At 42.9% G+C, this 18,413-nt stretch overlaps 1 protein-coding gene across 2 annotated transcripts in view; it reads left to right on the top strand.

Moving 5' to 3' along the window:
• Nucleotides 1-234: 234 nt before the first annotated feature.
• The window catches only part of smyd3 (SET and MYND domain containing 3), a 316,927-nt gene continuing 298,748 nt past the window's right edge, over nucleotides 235-18,413 (top strand). For both annotated transcript variants that reach the window (XM_034187931.1, XM_034187939.1), the window contains exon 1: nucleotides 235-447. In XM_034187931.1, the coding sequence (XP_034043822.1) occupies nucleotides 287-447 (161 nt within the window). In that variant the 5' untranslated portion in view covers nucleotides 235-286. The remainder of the gene's footprint in view (nucleotides 448-18,413) is intronic.

Here is an 18,413-nt window from a genome sequence, read left to right on the forward strand (position 1 = left end):
CTATTACAGGGATTATTTTCTTTTCTCTACACTTACACCATCGGCGTGGAGGCATGTGTTGGCATATTTCAAGGAAACAGGGTTATCCAAAAGAACATAGTACAGTGTAATTTTCTCCACCCCCCTTCCCCGTCCCTTATCTCCATATTTCCTCCTTAATGCTCCACACCCAAACAGTTGGTGGCGGTAAAGCACCGTGTCGGTTTGCAAACCGCCAATAAACTCTACAGAAGAAGAAGAAGTAGTAGAAGTAAACACTTGTTTCACGTGGAGGGAAAAAACAGTAATGGCAGCGAAACTGGAGCGTTTTGTGAGTCCGGGGAAAGGAAACGGGCTCCGGGCCACAGCCGGGATCAATAGAGGAGAACTGGTGTATTCTGCAGAGCCGCTGGCGTGCTGCGTGTCCAAAAAACTGCTGAGAGAAATCTGTCATCAGTGCTTCTCACGGTGAGTGTGTCCACACTCTGCGGTCAAAAACACACACACCCTGTAACGACTAATTAGTCAATAAATAGGTAAACAAATCGATTTTAGCTGTGGGTCATGGGTTTTTTTAACTGTACAGATTTGTTTAATGAATCGTGAATAAAATGATGCGTTTTAGTCAGATTGCCACAAGATGGCAGTATTGCGTTAAAACGAAGCCCAGAACAGTCTTGAGAGTCAAAACTCTGCTGTGGCATTTCTGCTAGAAGTCAGCATTAATGTTACTTAAGTATTCATGTATCTGGGAATGATTTTTTTCCAACTTGTAATTACAGTCACATTTAAATCCTAGTGTTAGGTGCCAAACTGCACAGCTGGGGCAATTTAAGGCGCTTGCTGTCATGCGCAGAGACACTTTTGCACATACACAGGTGGGAATGTTTTCGATCTGCATGAACAAACCATTCTTATGTGTTTGCAGTTAACAGATTTTCAGAAATCAACAATTCCACAAACGCATAAACAAAACTAGTGAGTCCGAAAGGCTGTGGGCTGAAGCAAAGCTTATTAGCGCCCACCCCTGCTAGTACAAGTCCATCAGTTCTAATCAGTCATATTTACATAAATACAAATTCACTACTACATGTTGACACACAGACATACACATCAATATACTATTCACTTATAATTATATTTATATAGTACCAGGTCACAAGAAAGTCAAATCAAGGCACTTTACGCAAGTAAGGACTAACCTTACCAGCCATCCCCCAGAGCAAGCACTAGGCAACTGTGGTGACGAAAAACTCCGTATAACGAAGAAACCTCAAGCAGACCAGGCTCTTGGGGGTGACCCTCTGCTTAGGCTGTGCCATATATACCTATATACATACGTATATACTTTACATACATAAATATATACATACATATACATGGTCACTTATATATCTATATATCTACATATGCATATACATACCCACACATTCAAATATACAATAAATCCCACTTATAAATTGAACATTCCCTATAAATCAAATTATATTTGCTTCTTTATGATACTTAGACATGATGTTCTTTTTGAGTAGTTTCTTAAACCTTACTAACGTACCACTCATTCTAACTTCTGTTGAACATTCGTTCCATTTCCTCACCCCAACCACAGACACACAAAAACCCTTTACATTTGTTCTTACTGGTGGTTTCATAAAAACTGCACAACCTCTTAAACTATATCTGGATTCCCTCAATCTGAACAGACTCTGGACATGTCTCGGTAAGGCTTGGTTTTTCGCTCGAAACAAAGTTTGAATTGTAATGTAATCGACCAAATCTATGAATTTTAATAAATTTAAAGACACAAATAGAGAATGAGTTGGTTCACGATAATGTTTATTGCAGATGATTCGTATGGCTCGTTTTTGCAAAAGGAATATTGGATTGGTGTTTGATTTGTAAGTGTTTCCCCATGACTCAACACAATATGTCATATTTGGTACCATCAGAGAATGATATAAAGTAAGTAACCCTTCTTGTGGCAGTATGTCTTTGGCTTTATACAAAATGGCTATAGTTTTTGACAATTTTGATTTCACATAATTTATATATGGTTTCCAGCTAAGTTTATTATCAATTATAACACCTAAAAATTTATTCTCTCTTACTAACTCAATTACCTTATTGTTTATAGTTAAATTTTTACATTTGGGTGCCTGTTTATTTCCAAATATAATACATTTGATTTTCCCAAGGTTGAGTGACAACTTATTAGCGTCAAACCAAACCTTAAATTTTTCCAGTTCTTTCTCCACTATGTCCAGAAGCTGTTCAAGATTTTCACCGCTACAGAACAAAGTTGTATCATCCGCAAAAAGGACACATCTCAGTGACCTCGACACCCAACTTATATCATTTATATAGATTATAAACAACAAAGGACCCAGCACTGAGCCCTGCGGCAGTATGACTTAGCATACTGTACATAGTCACATACATAGTCACAGTAAGGCAGTATGACTGCTAAGTCATTTGTCAATACTGACAAATGACTTAGCAGTCCCCAAAAAATAGGAAAGTGATTGGCACCATTCTCCCCACATCTCTAACAAGTATCACCCCTGCCCCAATACATTTTCTGAGCGGGGGTAATGAAAAATCTTATAGTTTCCAACAGAATTCATGCCAAACATTTGAGCCAGTTTTATCTCCATTGTATCTTACAGGTATGTTTCCAACATTCCACCAAAATGATCATGTTACCTTCTTTTTCCCACTTCCCTTTGACATAGAGTGTTATCTTTTTTACACCACAGGATTCTGTTGTATAATCTTGATATGATTTTGTTGTGTGCTTGAGGTTCAGTTAATGATTTAAATGTTTCCACCAATCCTAGATTGTTCAAATTCACTTTTAAGTCCTGATTAAAATAGTGACTGATCCGAAAATCGGAGCCCAATTCATGTGTTCTTTGCAAGGTTTCAAAACATTGGCGTGCCTCCACTTGGACATTTTAATAATAATCTGTCAGACCTTTTATAATCCAACTCTTGAACCTGTCATCATGTTGATTAGGGGTAAAATCTGAATCATATGCACACCATCTAAAGATTTTTGAGGTGTCCACCAAACCACACATCTTAATTTCTTAATTCCAGGCAGATATCATTACATGTGATATGGGTTCACCTGTTAAGTGAATTTTATTCTGCATTTTGATGTCAGCTAATAAGGCTTTAACTGGTATTGCTTTAATAGTTGTCCACTCCAAATCTTTCCATCCTGTGATGTTGTCTTTAGTACACAAACATATTGATGATCTCATCTGGGAAGCACAATAGTATTCTCGTAAAAAAGGGAGGCCTCGAGCCCATTGTTTTTTCAGTGGTAAGGTTTATGTAAGGATTAAACATCTTGAATTCGCATTCAAACCGTATAATGCACAGCTTCAGGTTGTTTAATCCGCTTATATCATGGTCCCACACAGTGAGCTAACACACAAATATTTATTTAAGTTAACAGAACTTGATAAAAATGTCTGAGTATTTGGGACTATTTTATGTTTTATCTCCGATGCGCTTACCGTGTCTGCGGGCTTGTGCCGCAGCGGGCCACTCACACTGCCCCCCTCTCTGCTGTGTGGAGCTGTGGCAAACTCTGGCAACAGGTCCAGAAACTACGCTCGCTGTTTTGATGTGGAGCGCTCGGCAGCCCGCAAGGATAGAACCGTTCTCTTCTTCTTTCCTGTCTTCAATCGTGTCCAGTTCGTCCGATGTTAAATCTTTACACCGTTACTTTTGCTGTTCTTCTAGTTTGCTCTCCTCCTCTTTCCATTCCTCAAATGTTTTATTTTGGCCAAAAATATTAAAATTCACTTGGAAATCCATGTTTTATCGCGTTTCTGTCATTCACCTGTCAAAACACAGCTGATCTGCGCCAACTGATTTGCGCGTTGCTATGGTGACGACCAGAGCGGAGTGATTATAACAGTGACTTAACTCGCCGAACTACGTGTGCGTATACACGAAAATAATGCACGCCAGTTAGACACGGAATTCTCACCGACCATCAAGTTCTCCCACTTAGAAATCTTGGAGGGGTCTGAAATTTTCATCTTGGGTGCATGTCCACTGTGAGAGACATAATCTAAAAAAAAAATTCGGAAATCACAATGTACGTATGATCTTTTTAATAATTTATTTGTATGTTACTGCTGCAAATAAGTATTTGAACACCTGTAATAATCAATGTTAATATTTGGTACAGTAGCCTTTGTTTGCAGTTACAGAGGTCAAACAGTTCCTGTAGTTTTTCACCAGGTCTGCACACGCTGCAGCAGGGATTTTGGTTCACTCCTCCATACAGATCTTCTCTAGATCTTTCAGGTTTGGAGTTTCAGCTCCCTCCAAAGATTTTCTATTGAGTTCAGGTCTGGAGACTGCCCAGGCCACTCCAGGACCTTGAAATGCTTCTTATGGAGCCCCTCCTTAGTTGCCCTGGCTGTGTGTTTGGGGTCATTGTCATGCTGGAAGACCCAGCCATGACCCATCTTCAATGCTCTTACTGAGGGAAGAAGTTTGTCTGCCAAAATCTCGCAATACATGACCCCATCCATCCTCCCTTCAATACGGTGCAGTCATCCTGTACCCTTTGCAGAAGAGCACCCCCAGAGTATGATGTTTCCACCCCCATGCCTCATGGTTGAGATGGTTTTCTTGGGGTTGTTCTCACCCTCTAAACATGGTAAGTGGAGTTGATTCCAAAAAGCTCTATTTTGGTCTCATCTGACCACATGACCTTCTCCCATGCCTCCTCTGGTTCATCCAGATGGTCACTGGTGAACTTCAAATGGGCTTGGACATGTGCTGGCTTGAGCAGGGGGACCTTGCTGCCCTGCAGGATTTTAAACCATGACAGCATCATGTGTTACTAATGTAATCTTTGTGACTGTGGTCCCAGCTCTCTTCAGGTCATTGACCAGGTCCTCCTGTGGTAGTTCTGAGCTTTCTCAGAATCATCCTTACCCCACAAAGTGAGATCTTGCATGGAATCCCAGACCGAGGGACATTGACAGTCATTTTGTGTTTCTTCCACTTTCTAATAAATAATATTAAAAAAATAAATAAACAGTTGTTGTCTTCTACCAAGCTGCTTGCCTGTTGTCCTGTAGTCCATCCCAGCCTTGTGCAGGTCTACAGTTTTGTCCCTGGTGTCCTTAGACAGCTCTTTGGTCTTGGCTATGGTGGACAGGTTGGAGTGTGATTGATTGAGTGTGTGAACAGGTGTGTTTTACACAGGTAACAAGTTCAAACAGGTGCAATTAATACAGGTAAAGAGTGCAGAATAAGAGGACTTCTTAAGGAAAAATTAACAGGTCTGTGAGAGCCAGAATTCTTGCTGGTTGGCAGGGGTTGAAATACTTATTTGCAGCAGTAACATACAAATAAATTATTAAAAAATCATAGTGTGATTTCCAGATTTTCTTTTTTTTTTTTAGATTATGTCTCTCATAGTGGACATGCACCTAAAATTTCAGACCCTTCCATGATTTCTAAGTGGGACAACTTGCAAAACTGCAGGGTGTTCAAATACTTACTTTCCTCACTGTGTGTATCTATCTATCTATCTATATATATATCTATATATATATATATATCTATATCTATATATCTCTCTATATATATCTATATATCTAACACACACACGAGGTCTGTTAGAAAAGTATCGGACCTTTTTATTTTTTGCAAAAACCTGATGGATTTGAATCACGTGTGCTTGCATGAGCAAACCTTGAACCTTCGTTCGCATGCATGAACTTTTTCACACCTGTCGATTGGATCATTTTCTGGTAAGCAGCCTTACATTGCAAGGAAAAAGACGGAGTGACTGGAGCAGCGCCACATCAAATTTTGCCAGAAACTGGGCGACAGCCAGGTGGAAACCATTCGGAAGATTCAGACGGCTTTCGGTGACTTTTTTCGGTGACAGACCTCATATATATGATCACAGGTAGGTGTTCGCCTGCTATGGTATTTGCTCCCTAACACACCTCCTCCGGTGCCTACAGGTTGGCCTGCTGCAGGGTCATCAGCCGGGTACCAGCAATGCTTGATGTTTCGCCCCTTTGAACCCGCGTCTCCTGGTCGCGGGGCAGCCACTGGGATGTCTCCCAGTCGCCCCCTGCAGCCTGCCCTTGAGCTAGGTTGTGCCCCAGCATGTATCCCTCCTTTTGAGCCAAAGCCAGAAGCTACTTCTCTTTGGCTCCTCTGCCAGGTCTTTCGTTGCTTTTCAGAGACCTGCCCCGCACACACCCACCTCCCTCAGGAGGTGGATGGCTGATGTTCCCATGAAGCCACGGCAGCCAACCTCCATGGGGTAAATAGTGGTCCTTCAGCCCACCTTCCTGCACTTTTCTCCCATGCTCCCATGCCGCCTCCACGCCTGCTTCCCACGGGACAGTTAGCTCTATGAGAAGCACTGTGTTGGTGCTGCTGGACCACAGCACAATATCTGGACACAGGCTTGTGGTAATGATCTCGGCAGGAAACTGCAGCCTCCTGCCCAGGTGGACTCTCATATTGCAGTCCTGGGTCGCAAGCGGTGATGACTGAGGAAGCCTCCGAGGAGCTTGCAGAGTGGTCTTTGCTCCTGTCTCCCCTTCATGAACAAAGTCAGTGTACCGGTCCCTTGGTGAAGGGTGCCTTTTGCTTGCCTCCTGCTTCTGCCCTTCTAGGTCCTCCACCAGCTTTCTAAGGACCTGATCAGCATCCTTGGGAGAGTCCAGTCTTGCAGCCTGACAGGATGTGGTTGAGGCTTGCACTCCTGGTGCTACAGAGAGGGCAGCATTCTTCTTTGCCCAGCCAGAGTTCTAGATTCCGTGGGCAGGGGAGGGAGTCATACCTGGCTCTCACCAGAAAGCTGAGCCTAGCCTGCGGGATCTTCCATAGGTCGTCCGCATTAATGGTTTTGCCAACCATACCCTCCAATGTAGTCCATTCCCCCTGGCGTCCCTGAGCAACGGCCTTGATCTTGAGACGCTTGCTCTCCATACTCATCATCTCAGCCACAATCAGCTCCTTCCTCTCTTTCCTAGTTGCCTTTGACCAGAACTTTGAGGCTTCTCCATATCCAAGGCCAGCTCTCCCTACTTGCACTCGGCCAATGATTTCTTTGTGCTGCAGCTTGCTTATTGCCTTGGCAACTTCAGCCTGGGGCATCCCACTTATGGCCGGTGTGGACCCGGACGTTGGCGGCTTTCACTAGATAACTAGGTTTAAGGATATGATTAAAACTTAAATGAGTAAACTTATGAGTAAAACTTTCCTTTTTTGCTAAAGCTTATAGTTAGGGCTGGATCAGGTGACCCTGAACCATCCCTTAGTTATGCTGCTATAGACTTAGAATGCTGGGGGGTTCCCATGATGCACTGAGTGTTTCTCTTTTTGCTCTGTATGCACCATTCTGCATTTAATCATTAGTGATTGATCTTTGCTCTCTTCCACAGCATGTCTTTTTCCAGATTCTCTCCCCTCAGCCCCAACCAGTCCCAGCAGAAGACTGCCCCTCCCTGAGCCTGGTTCTGCTGGAGGTTTCTTCCTGTTAAAAGGGAGTTTTTCCTTTCCACCGACCCCCAAGTGCTTGCTCACAGGGGGTCGTTTTGACCGTTGGGGTTTCTCTGTAATTATTGTATGGCTTTTGCCTTACAATATAAAGCGCCTTGGGGCAACTGTTTGTTGTGATTTGGTGATATATAAATAAAATTGACTTGATTTGATTTGATTCACTGCCTGGTCATTTGACTCCTTCAACTCCAGCACCAGCCTGGTCTTCTGCATATAGCCAGGATGATAGATTTCAATGGCAGCTGGAGGATGTTTCTCCCAAAAAGACCAGTCTCTGACAGGCAACGCGGCAACCCCAGCCATTTCCGGATAAATGTGTTTGCTTTTCCATCCAACTTGCTTACTGTGGATAGTGGGATCTTGCATAGCTTTAGTGGCCACATAATCCTGTTGTACAGTGTGGTATGATAACACCAGATCTTGAGTTTTCCCGGGAGCTGGCTTTGGTCAATATTTAGGAGGCCATCTAACAACTGCTTCATCACAGCTTTCCCCGCTGTCTTGTCCGAGAGCTCTGATGTATAGTATCTCCCCAGGCTTTATATGGGATGGTCAGCAAGCATGGGATTCTTCTCCCCACTGATGGAAAAGATGGTACGATCGTTTCTCACCCCCTTTTGGAGAGAGAGGCTTCGGGATTTAGCAGGTTTGATTTTCATTCTGGCCCTGGACATCATCTTGTCCACTCTCTTCAGCAGCCTTGATGTACATGGTGCTGTTGGCAGGAGGCTGGCGATGTCATCCATGAAGGCTCTCAGAGGAGGAAGTTCCTGACCTGATGGCAATCTGGATCCTCCTACCATCTGCCTTGCTCCAGTGAGAAAGACTTCAAACGCATCCACGAAGAGGATGGGAGATACTGAGCACCCCATTGCGATGCCTACTTCCAGTTGCTGCCACCCAGTTGTAAAAATGTGGAGGGAGAAGGCCACCTGCAGATCGTTGAAGTAGCTTTTAATGATGGTCCTTATGCTGTCTGGCATGTGGAAAAACTCAGTGCCATAGTCAGTGAGCTGGTGGGGAACTGAGCCATATGCGTTTGCTACATCTAGCCATACAACATGCAGGCCAGTTCTTTCACGCTTGGGTCGTTGGATTTGCTCCCAGATTACAGAAGAGTGCTCCACGCACCCTGGGTAGCCGGGGATGCCCGCCTTCTGGCAGCTGGTGTCGACGTATCCATTCTCGAGCAGGTAGTTGGTCATTTGACGTGCTAAGATGGAGAAGAATATCTTTCCTTCGACATTGAGCAAAGCAATACTTCGGAACTGGCCAATGTCTCTTGAGTCCTTCTCCTTAGGGATGAAGACTGCAAGGGCTCTCCGCCATGTCTCAGGGATGGTCAGCTTGTTCCATGTGGCTCGCATGAGACTTCATAACTGTTTCAACACTGTCAGGCATTTCTTAAACAGTTTGTAGGGTACCCCATTGGGACCAGGGCCTGATGCTGACCTAACCTTTCTTACTGCCTCTTGGACCTCGCTCAGCTTCGGGGTGAGGATGTTGAACTTGAATGATGGTGGGTCTGGGTGGGGCAGGTAGCCTGGTGGGCCTAGGGGCTCATTCCTCTCTGGGTTGCTATACTGACTCCTGATGTACTTCTCCAGCTCCTCTCTAGAGACCTCCAATGTCCTGGACTTTGCCTCCTCCAGCGGTTGCCTAGCAAACTTGAAAGGGTTCTTGAAGAAGTTTGCTCGCTCCTTCTTCCTTTTTCTCCTCCTTCGGATCCGCTCTGCCCTCCGCAGGTGGGCTAGTCTCTGTCTGATGTCACTCCATAGGCCTTTTAGACTCTCTCTCTCAGTCTGGTCTGCCTTCCTCCAGCACTTTCAGAGCTGCCGCCGCTCCTGATTGAGCTGCTCTATCTCTCTCTCTCTCATCTCCCCTTCTGCCTTGGTAAGGTGGGCTTCTTACTGCATTCATGGTAGAGAATTTCTCCAAACATGTTGAGCCTGGATTCCACACTACCCTGCAGGGAACGTAGCACCTGGCTGAGGTCCATGTCCAGTATCTGCCATACTTCTGACTCATTGGGTTTCGGCCACTTGATCTTATCCGTCCTGGCTGGAGCATTTTCCTCTGTGCCTCTTGGCTTTGCCTTTTTGCTGGGGTTACATGGGTCTTCCTGGTGCCTGCAGTACTGACCTTCCTCTTCCACTGGGCTTTCCTCTGCCTGTCCTTCCCCAGCAACGATGGGACCGACGGCACTGTGGTTTGCCTCCTGGCCATTGGTCCATCTTGTCTGAAATGCTTTCACAGCGCAAGGTTGCTGTGGGGTGTTCCCTCCACACTTCGTTCTCCCCTGGTGGATTCGAAGGCCTTTTACTGATATAACCTTCTCCCAACCACACCCACATATCCTTAGAGTCTTCTCGATGTCCTTTTCCGTTCCTGTTGTTGCTGTGTTGTCCGTCCGATTAGGCCCATCTTTCACCCCGCCTCTCGGAGGGTCTGTGGGTTGTCTATATATATATATGTGTGTGTGTATGTATGTATGTATGTATGTATATACACTCAACAAAAATATAAACGCAACACTTTTGGTTTTGCTCCCATTTTGTATGAGATGAACTCAAAGATCTAAAACTTTTTCCACATACACAATATCACCATTTCCCTCAAATATTGTTCACAAACCAGTCTAAATCTGTGATAGTGAGCACTTCTCCTTTGCTGAGATAATCCATCCCACCTCACAGGTGTGCCATATCAAGATGCTGATTAGACACCATGATTAGTGCACAGGTGTGCCTTAGACTGCCCACAATAAAAGGCCACTCTGAAAGGTGCAGTTTTATCACACAGCACAATGCCACAGATGTCGTAAGATTTGAGGGAGCGTGCAATTGGCATGCTGACAGCAGGAATGTCAACCAGAGCTGTTGCTCGTGTATTGAATGTTCATTTCTCTACCATAAGCCGTCTCCAAAGGCGTTTCAGAGAATTTGGCAGTACATCCAACCAGCCTCACAACCACAGACCACGTGTAACCACACCAGCCCAGGACCTCCACATCCAGCATGTTCACCTCCTAGATCGTCTGAGACCAGCCACTCGGACAGCTGCTGAAACAATCGGTTTGCATAACCAAAGAATTTCTGCACAAACTGTCAGAAACCGTCTCAGGGAAGCTAATCTGCATGCTCGTCGTCCTCATCGGGGTCTCGACCTGACTCCAGTTCGTCGTCATAACCGACTTGAGTGGGCAAATGCTCACATTCGCTGGCGTTTGGCACATTGGAGAGGTGTTCTCTTCACGGATGAATCCCGGTTCACACTGTTCAGGGCAGATGGCAGACAGCGTGTGTGGCGTCGTGTGGGTGAGTGGTTTTCTGATGTCAGTGTTGTGGATCGAGTGGCCCATGGTGGCGGTGGGGTTATGGTATGGGCAGGCGTCTGTTATGGACGAAGAACACAGTTGCATTTTAATGATGGCATTTTGAATGCACAGAGATACCGTGACGAGATCCTGAGGCCCATTGTTGTGCCATACATCCAAGAACATCACCTCATGTTGCAGCAGGATAATGCACGGCCCAATGTTGCAAGGATCTGTACACAATTCTTGGAAGCTGAAAATGTCCCAGTTCTTGCATGGCCGGCATACTCACCGGACATGTCACCCACTGAGCATGTTTGGGATGCACTGGACCGGCATATACGACAGCGTGTACCAGTTCCTGCCAATATCCAGCAACTTCGCACAGCCATTGAAGACGAGTGGACCAACATTCCACAGGCCACAACTGACAACCTGATCAACTCTATGTGAAGGAGATGTGTTGCACTGCATGAGGCAAATGGTGGTCACATCAGATACTGACTGGTATCCCCCCCAATAAAACAAAACTGCACCTTTCAGAGTGGCCTTTTATTGTGGGCAGTCTAAGGCACACCTGTGCAGTAATCATGGTGTCTAATCAGCATCTTGATATGGCACACCTGTGAGGTGGGATGGATTATCTCAGCAAAGGAGAAGTGCTCACTATCACAGATTTAGACTGGTTTGTGAACAATATTTGAGGGAAATGGTGATATTGTGTATGTGGAAAAAGTTTTAGATCTTTGAGTTCATCTCATACAAAATGGGAGCAAAACCAAAAGTGTTGCGTTTATATTTTTGTTGAGTGTATGTATGTGTGTATATATATATATATATATATATATATATATATATATATATAATTACATTGCCTCAATTTAGAAACAAACAGGCATTTGACATCACAGCACACATTGGGCTCCGTTCATCATACTCAAATTCTTAGGTGAGAAGGGTACGTAAGTTATTCAGATGTTTGTAGATTCCATAGGTTAAAAAAAAAAAGGAGATAGCACAATCTTAAAAGTTCAGGTGGTGAGGATACAGGTGTCCTTAGCCAGATATTCAGTAACTCATGTCCATCGCCTCTTAAAGATATGCATTTTAAATTGCAGCATGGCAGTCATGTATTATTACATCATATCAAATCAAATCAATTTTATTTATATAGCGCCAAATCGCAACAAACAGTTGCCCCAAGGCGCTTTATATTGTAAGGCAAAGCCATACAATAATTACGGAAAATGAACTTGTTTCAGCTTCTGTAGCCACATGTCAAAGGTCGGAGGGTCTGGTTTCATTCAGTTAAGAGTAATCATTTTTCTTATTTTTCTTAGTATGTAACACTGATCTGTGGTGTACAACCCCAATTCCATTGAAGTTGGGACGTTGTGTAAAATGTAAATAAAAACAGAATACAATGATTTGCAAATCCTCTTCAACCTATATTCAGACAAGATATTTAATGTTCAAACTGATAAACTTTATTGATTTTGTGCAAATATTTGCTCATTTTGAAATGGATGCCTGCAACACATTTCAAAAAAGCTGGGACAGTGGTATGTTTACCACTGCGTTACATCACCTTTCCTTCTAACAACACTCAGTAAACATTTGGGAACTGAGGACAATAATTGTTGAAGCTTTGTAGGTGGAATTCTTTTCCATTCTTGCTCGATGTATGACTTTAGTTGTTAAACAGTCTGGGGTCTCCCTTGTCATATTTTGTGCTTCATAATGGGCCACACATTTTCAATGGGTGACAGGTCTGAACTGCAGGCAGGCCAGTCTAGTACCTGCACTCTTTTACTACAAAGTCACACTGTTGTAACACCTGCAGAATGTGGCTTGGCATTGTCTTGCTGAAATAAGCAGGAACGTCCCTGAAAAAGACGTTGCTTGGATGGTAGCATGTGTTGCTCCAAAACCTGGATGTACCTTTCAGCATTGATGGTGCCATCACATATGTGTAAGTTGCCCATGCCATGGGCACTAACACACCCCCATAACATCACAGATGCTGGCTTTTGAACTTTGTGCTGGTGACAATCTGGATGTCTTTTTCCTCTTTTGTCCGGAGGACACAACGTCCATGATTTCCAAAAACAAATTGAAATGTGGACTCATCAGACCACATCACACTTTTCCACTTTGCGTTTGTCCATTTCAAATGACATCGGGCCCAGAGAAGGTAGTGGCGTTTCTGGATGTTGTTGATGTTAGAGTTTTAACTTGCACCTGTAGATGTAGCGACAAACTTTGTTAACTGACAATGGTTTTCTGAAGTGTTCCTGAGCCCACGTGGTAAGATCCTTTACACAATGATGTTGGTTTTTATGCAGTGCTGCCTGAGGGATCGAAGGTCATGGGCATTCAATGTTGGCTTTCAGCCTTGCCGCTTACATGTAGAAAGTTCTCCAGATTCTCTGAATCTTTTGATTATGTTATGGACTGTAGATGATGGAATCCCTAAATTCCTTGCAAATGAACATTGAGAAACATTGTTCTTAAACTGTTGGACTATTTTTTTCAAGCAGTTGTTCACAAAGTGGTGATCCTCACCCAGTCTTTGCTTGTGAACGGCTGAGCCTTTTGGGGATGCTCCTTTTATACCCAATCATAACACTCACCTGTTTCCAAACAGGTGTTCTTTGAGCATTCATCAACTTTCCAAGTCTTTTGTTGCCCCGTCCCAACTTTTTTGAAATGTGTTGCAGGCATCCATTTCAAAATAAGCAAATATTTGCACAAAACAATGAAGTTTATCAGTTTGAACATTAAATATCTTGTCTTTGTGGTGTATTCCATTGAATGTAGGTTGAAGAGAATTTGAAAATCATTGTATTTTGTTTTATTTACATTTTACACAACGCCACAACTTCATTGGTATTGGGGTTGTACATGTTATTGGGAAACATGTCCAGCAGAAACAACTGTGGGTCCATAATTTCTTCTTCTCCTATATTTTTTTTTCCACTTCTTGTTTAATTTTTAATTTTATTCTGTTGTGAATAAATGGAGCGCAAATAATTGTAGAAAGAAGTTTCAGGTTTTAAATTAAGTTATTTTTCTTCTTGGTTGCAGGAGAACGTGGCGTCTTTCTTCAGCTCAGGCTGAGAAACGCACCTGGAGCACCATATTGTAACACTGAGGGACATTTTTTTTTAAAAACGGTGTTCATTCAAAAGCAGTTTCCATGATAAGGAATTAAATATTCCCTAATGGTGTCTTCTCTGGATAACAGTTTGTTGCGGTCTGTCATGATGAATCTGGCTGAAAGGATGAAATAGATCAGATTAAAAGACTTTATTTACTCAGTTTGCCGCTTTCTTATGTTTTGGCCTTTTGCTGCTACATTACCTCCTTACACCAGTTATGCGCATGTTCCCAATTTCTTCTCCATTTTTTGTGGAAATGGTACAGCACCACATATAAGCTTAGCATATGTACTACAGCGTTTTCAGTGGATTTGTGTGGATAGAGATATTTCTGAGAAAAAAATATATTGCTATGGGCAAAAAAAAATAAAAAAAAATCACAATGACAATTTTTTCCAATATCGTGTAGCCCCAAGTGCCTGTTTATCTAGAATTATCCCCATTATACAGTTGACCAGGATGGAAGATACTGAATCACTGTCCCTCTTTCTTTCATGCTTCATTTCATCTCTATACCCACATGGTAGAATGTTATCAAACCTGGTGCACTTACTGGGGTCAGTCCTGTCATTCTTTTTCACCAACTTTCATATCTGCACCACCAATTGGTCAAATTTGGAGGTGTGTTTATACATGTAACATTTGAACTATATACACAGTTGTCAAAAATTAAGTCCTGTTAAAATCCTTGCAACAAGCCAAGGTCAGAACATCCTATGACATAAATTTCCACCACAACAGATTTTCCACCGCTTTAGATTTTATGGAAAAGCATAAATTTTTCCACCACCCACAAATTTTGTCTGATTTTTGTGAAAATTAGCACACTTTACCTTGAGACCAAACCTCAACAAATCAATAACCAAGAAGGTGGCTTTGAGGTCATATCTCAGAAGTGCTTCAACATATCAAACATAAGCTTGGTATGTGGGTTTGGAGCACCATTGTGAGGATGCACAAAAGAATTTGGTGTTAAACTCTAGGGGTGCTGCATCGCTCACCCACTGCTGCTTACAGCTGTATTCATATGGCAGGGTTCTTACCAGCATTATAACTGTTATAATAAAAAAAAAAAAATTGCACTGCAGTTGGGCCATTACGTTGTTTTTGAGGGTGTGTAATGGGAGAATAATAATCTCTCTATGTTGATTGTGGAGCCACTGGTTCTGATGTAGAAGCAGTGCGTTCATAATTTATTCATTATTGGCCATGAGTTTCATTGTTTCTTTTATGTTTAAAATGTCTGCAGGTGACATATCAAAAATGACCATTGTGGCCTTTAATTATGACTTTGTCTAATACAGTTTCATATCTTCATGAGATTCCTCTTTGAGATATCGTGATAATAAGAATATTTGCTTCAGCCACACTTTTTTATTGTTGTAACCTTACTGGCAACAAACTCTCACAGTGTAATGATAATATGGCATTTATTCAGTATTTAAAAAACATACCCACTCCCTCAAACAGGAAGATAGAGTTCCAACAACAGAAATCAATAATAAAATAGCATTTGTGCCTCCATTCAATTCTGTTATTTTGTTCTGTGCTTGGGGCAGATGTGGGGCTCTGAATGCTGTGTGTGTTTCTGCATGTGTGCACAGACTGCTGTCATGTTTTTGAGATATTGAATAAGTGTTATACCTACATCTGCATTGTGTGTGGCTGCATATGTCAACCTGAGTGTGTCACCTTGTGTGTTGCACACTATTGATTTGCAATGATAGGAGATACGATATTGTGTTTGTCACAAAAAACAGCTGTAGAACACAAGGCTTGTACACACATGACTGAAGGTCAGAACAGAGATAGAGTGCTGAGATTTGAAGTGTTTTCTTCCTGTTTGAACTAAAATACAGTTAGTCTCACAAGAGGACTCAGTGTGGAGGTGTGTGTGTGTGTGTGTGTGTGTCTGAGATGTTGGTGATGATGCTGGTGGGTGTATCAAAGCAGAAGTTAATTACAGACCATGAAGCCTGTATGTACGTATGTAATGAGTGATCAGCGCTCAGGGAAGATACACGCACTCTTCCCAGTCGGGTTCAAATTGTCAGAGGTCAACAAACAAATATTTGAGGCTAACAGTCAGAAAGAGGAAGAAGTGGGCTGAAGAGAGATAATAGGAGTAAGAACAAAATTGGCAGGGTATTTTTTTTTTGTAGTGACTTTAGATTTCTGTGTCATCACAAGCCTAAACTGACACTCGTTGCTCTCCTCCTCATTTCAGGATCCAGATTTTTGAGTTTAGCCCCTCTCACATAGAAGGCATCTGTGTGGCGTGTTAGTGGCAACCCTTGTCATGCTATACTTGCCACCAGTACCGGTGTGTGTGTGTGTGTGTGTGTGTGGTTTTTAACATAGCAGTTGCCCTGGGCATCATCTGCTGTTTCCTGGCCAGTTGTTTCTCAACTTCGTCTGTGTTATTTTTAAATTGTTTTTTTCCCTTTTTGTCATGGATTTGGAGCTTCTGAACTACCTCTGGTGGTTTCTATCCTGCCACACAGAGGTGTGTGTGTGTGTGTGTGTGTGTGTGTGGCATGTTAGTGATGTGTAAGAGGTGACCTAACCATATGATGTGTGAAGTTGAGTGGCAAGTGTTTTAACCCTCTGGGGCTGACGCCGTCGTATATGACGGCTGAGACCAAGCTTTACTAAATTATAAATAACTTTTTAATGATATGGGATAGAAACTTACTTTTTTGGCTGAAAAGTTAACTCTGCGGACTTTCGAGCCAGCCATCGGACATCTTTGTATTCCTCATAGAAGCTGTGTGATGACGTGCGCACTGTGAGTGTCCAATCGGAATTGGTTCACCGTCACATGGTTTTCCAAAATCCAATCGTAGGGCAGATTTACCTCACGTGAAAAGCCAAAGATCATTTTCAGGAGTGATATGTTACTAGTCGGCCCGTTTGAATAATGTAACCTTTGTGTAATAGCAGACAGAAATTGCTTTGAGATGAAGACAAAACATATAGACCATTTTGTATATATTGTTCAAAATGTGCATTTGTGTTTATTGTTTGAACCTTTTTGTTGTACAGTCTTTCACACAAGACCTCAAATTAGCTTTATAAAGTGTCAAAACAGTTGTTTATTATAGTTTACTGTGTGTTTTGAATAAATGCGTGTGGAAAATAATTTCCGCTTTACTTTTTCCTTTCTTATTTCTGATTGTAAATCTTTATTACACTTATAAAACACAACTATAGCATATATATTTTGAAAGCACAGATTGTCCTGAAAAAGAAAAGAGACATAAAACTTGATTGTGGGATGCAGGGAGAGCTGTTAACAGCAATAATAAAACATTTATGCCAGGCGAGTGAACTGTCCAAAAAATGCCCTCGGACCCCAGAGAGTTAAACATGACTAAAACACTCGCCACACCTTGATGTGTGCTGGCAACCATGTGGCATTATGTGGCGAGCTCTGCATACACCTATCAATGCCACAAAAAACCGTTGTCTGTGTGAGTGGTGCTTTACAAAGCAATAATTCACTGTTGAAACAGAAAAGACAGTTTTAACCTTGCTTTGGTGATTTACTGAATCTGGACATTAAATAAAGAACAGTGATTGGTGAACAGTGAAACGGCCCATGGCAGCGGAGGGCGCCCCGCGCCCCGAGCGGCCATCGACAGGCTGGAACGAGCAGATCACTTCCAAATTTAAGGCTCTGTTGATGCAGGACGTCGTGTGACTAGCAGAGAAGTTTCAGAAGAGGTCGGGATCAGCACTTTATCGGCACATTCCACTGTTAAAGGAGATTTTGTAATGAAAGACGTGCGGACGGATTTGCGCGTTGTGACGTGGCTGCTCATGGTGCAGGACAAACAACACCTCCGTGTTGGAAGTCTCACAGGACAAGTTGGAACATGCCCAGCTGTTCAACAATTTCTCGGATACTCACTCGACTGAAAAGTCACCGAAAGCCGTCTGAATCTTACGAATGGTTTCCAACACGGAGATGTTGTTTGTCCCGCGCCATGAGCGGCTGCGTCACGATGCGCGAATCCGTCCACACGTCTTTCATTACAAAATCTCCTTTAACAGTGGAATGTGCCGATAAAGTGCTGATCCCGACCTCTTCTGAAACTTCTCTGCTAGTCACACGACGTCCTGCATCAACAGAGCCTTAAATTTGGAAGTGATCTGCTCATTCCAGCCTATTGATGGCCGCTCAGGGTGTGGTGCACCCTCCGCCGCCGTGGGCCGTTTTTAATCCAGTTTTAATGGTCCTTAATCAAATCAAATCAAATCAATTTTATTTATATAGCGCCAAATCACAACAACAGTTGCCCCAAGGCACTTTATATTGCAAGGCAAAAGCCATATAATAATTACAGAAAAACCCCAATGGTCAAAACGACCCCCTGTGAGCAAGCACTTGG

This window comes from Thalassophryne amazonica, chromosome 2 (assembly GCF_902500255.1).
Source record: "Thalassophryne amazonica chromosome 2, fThaAma1.1, whole genome shotgun sequence".
NCBI classification, from domain to species: Eukaryota; Metazoa; Chordata; class Actinopteri; order Batrachoidiformes; family Batrachoididae; genus Thalassophryne; species Thalassophryne amazonica.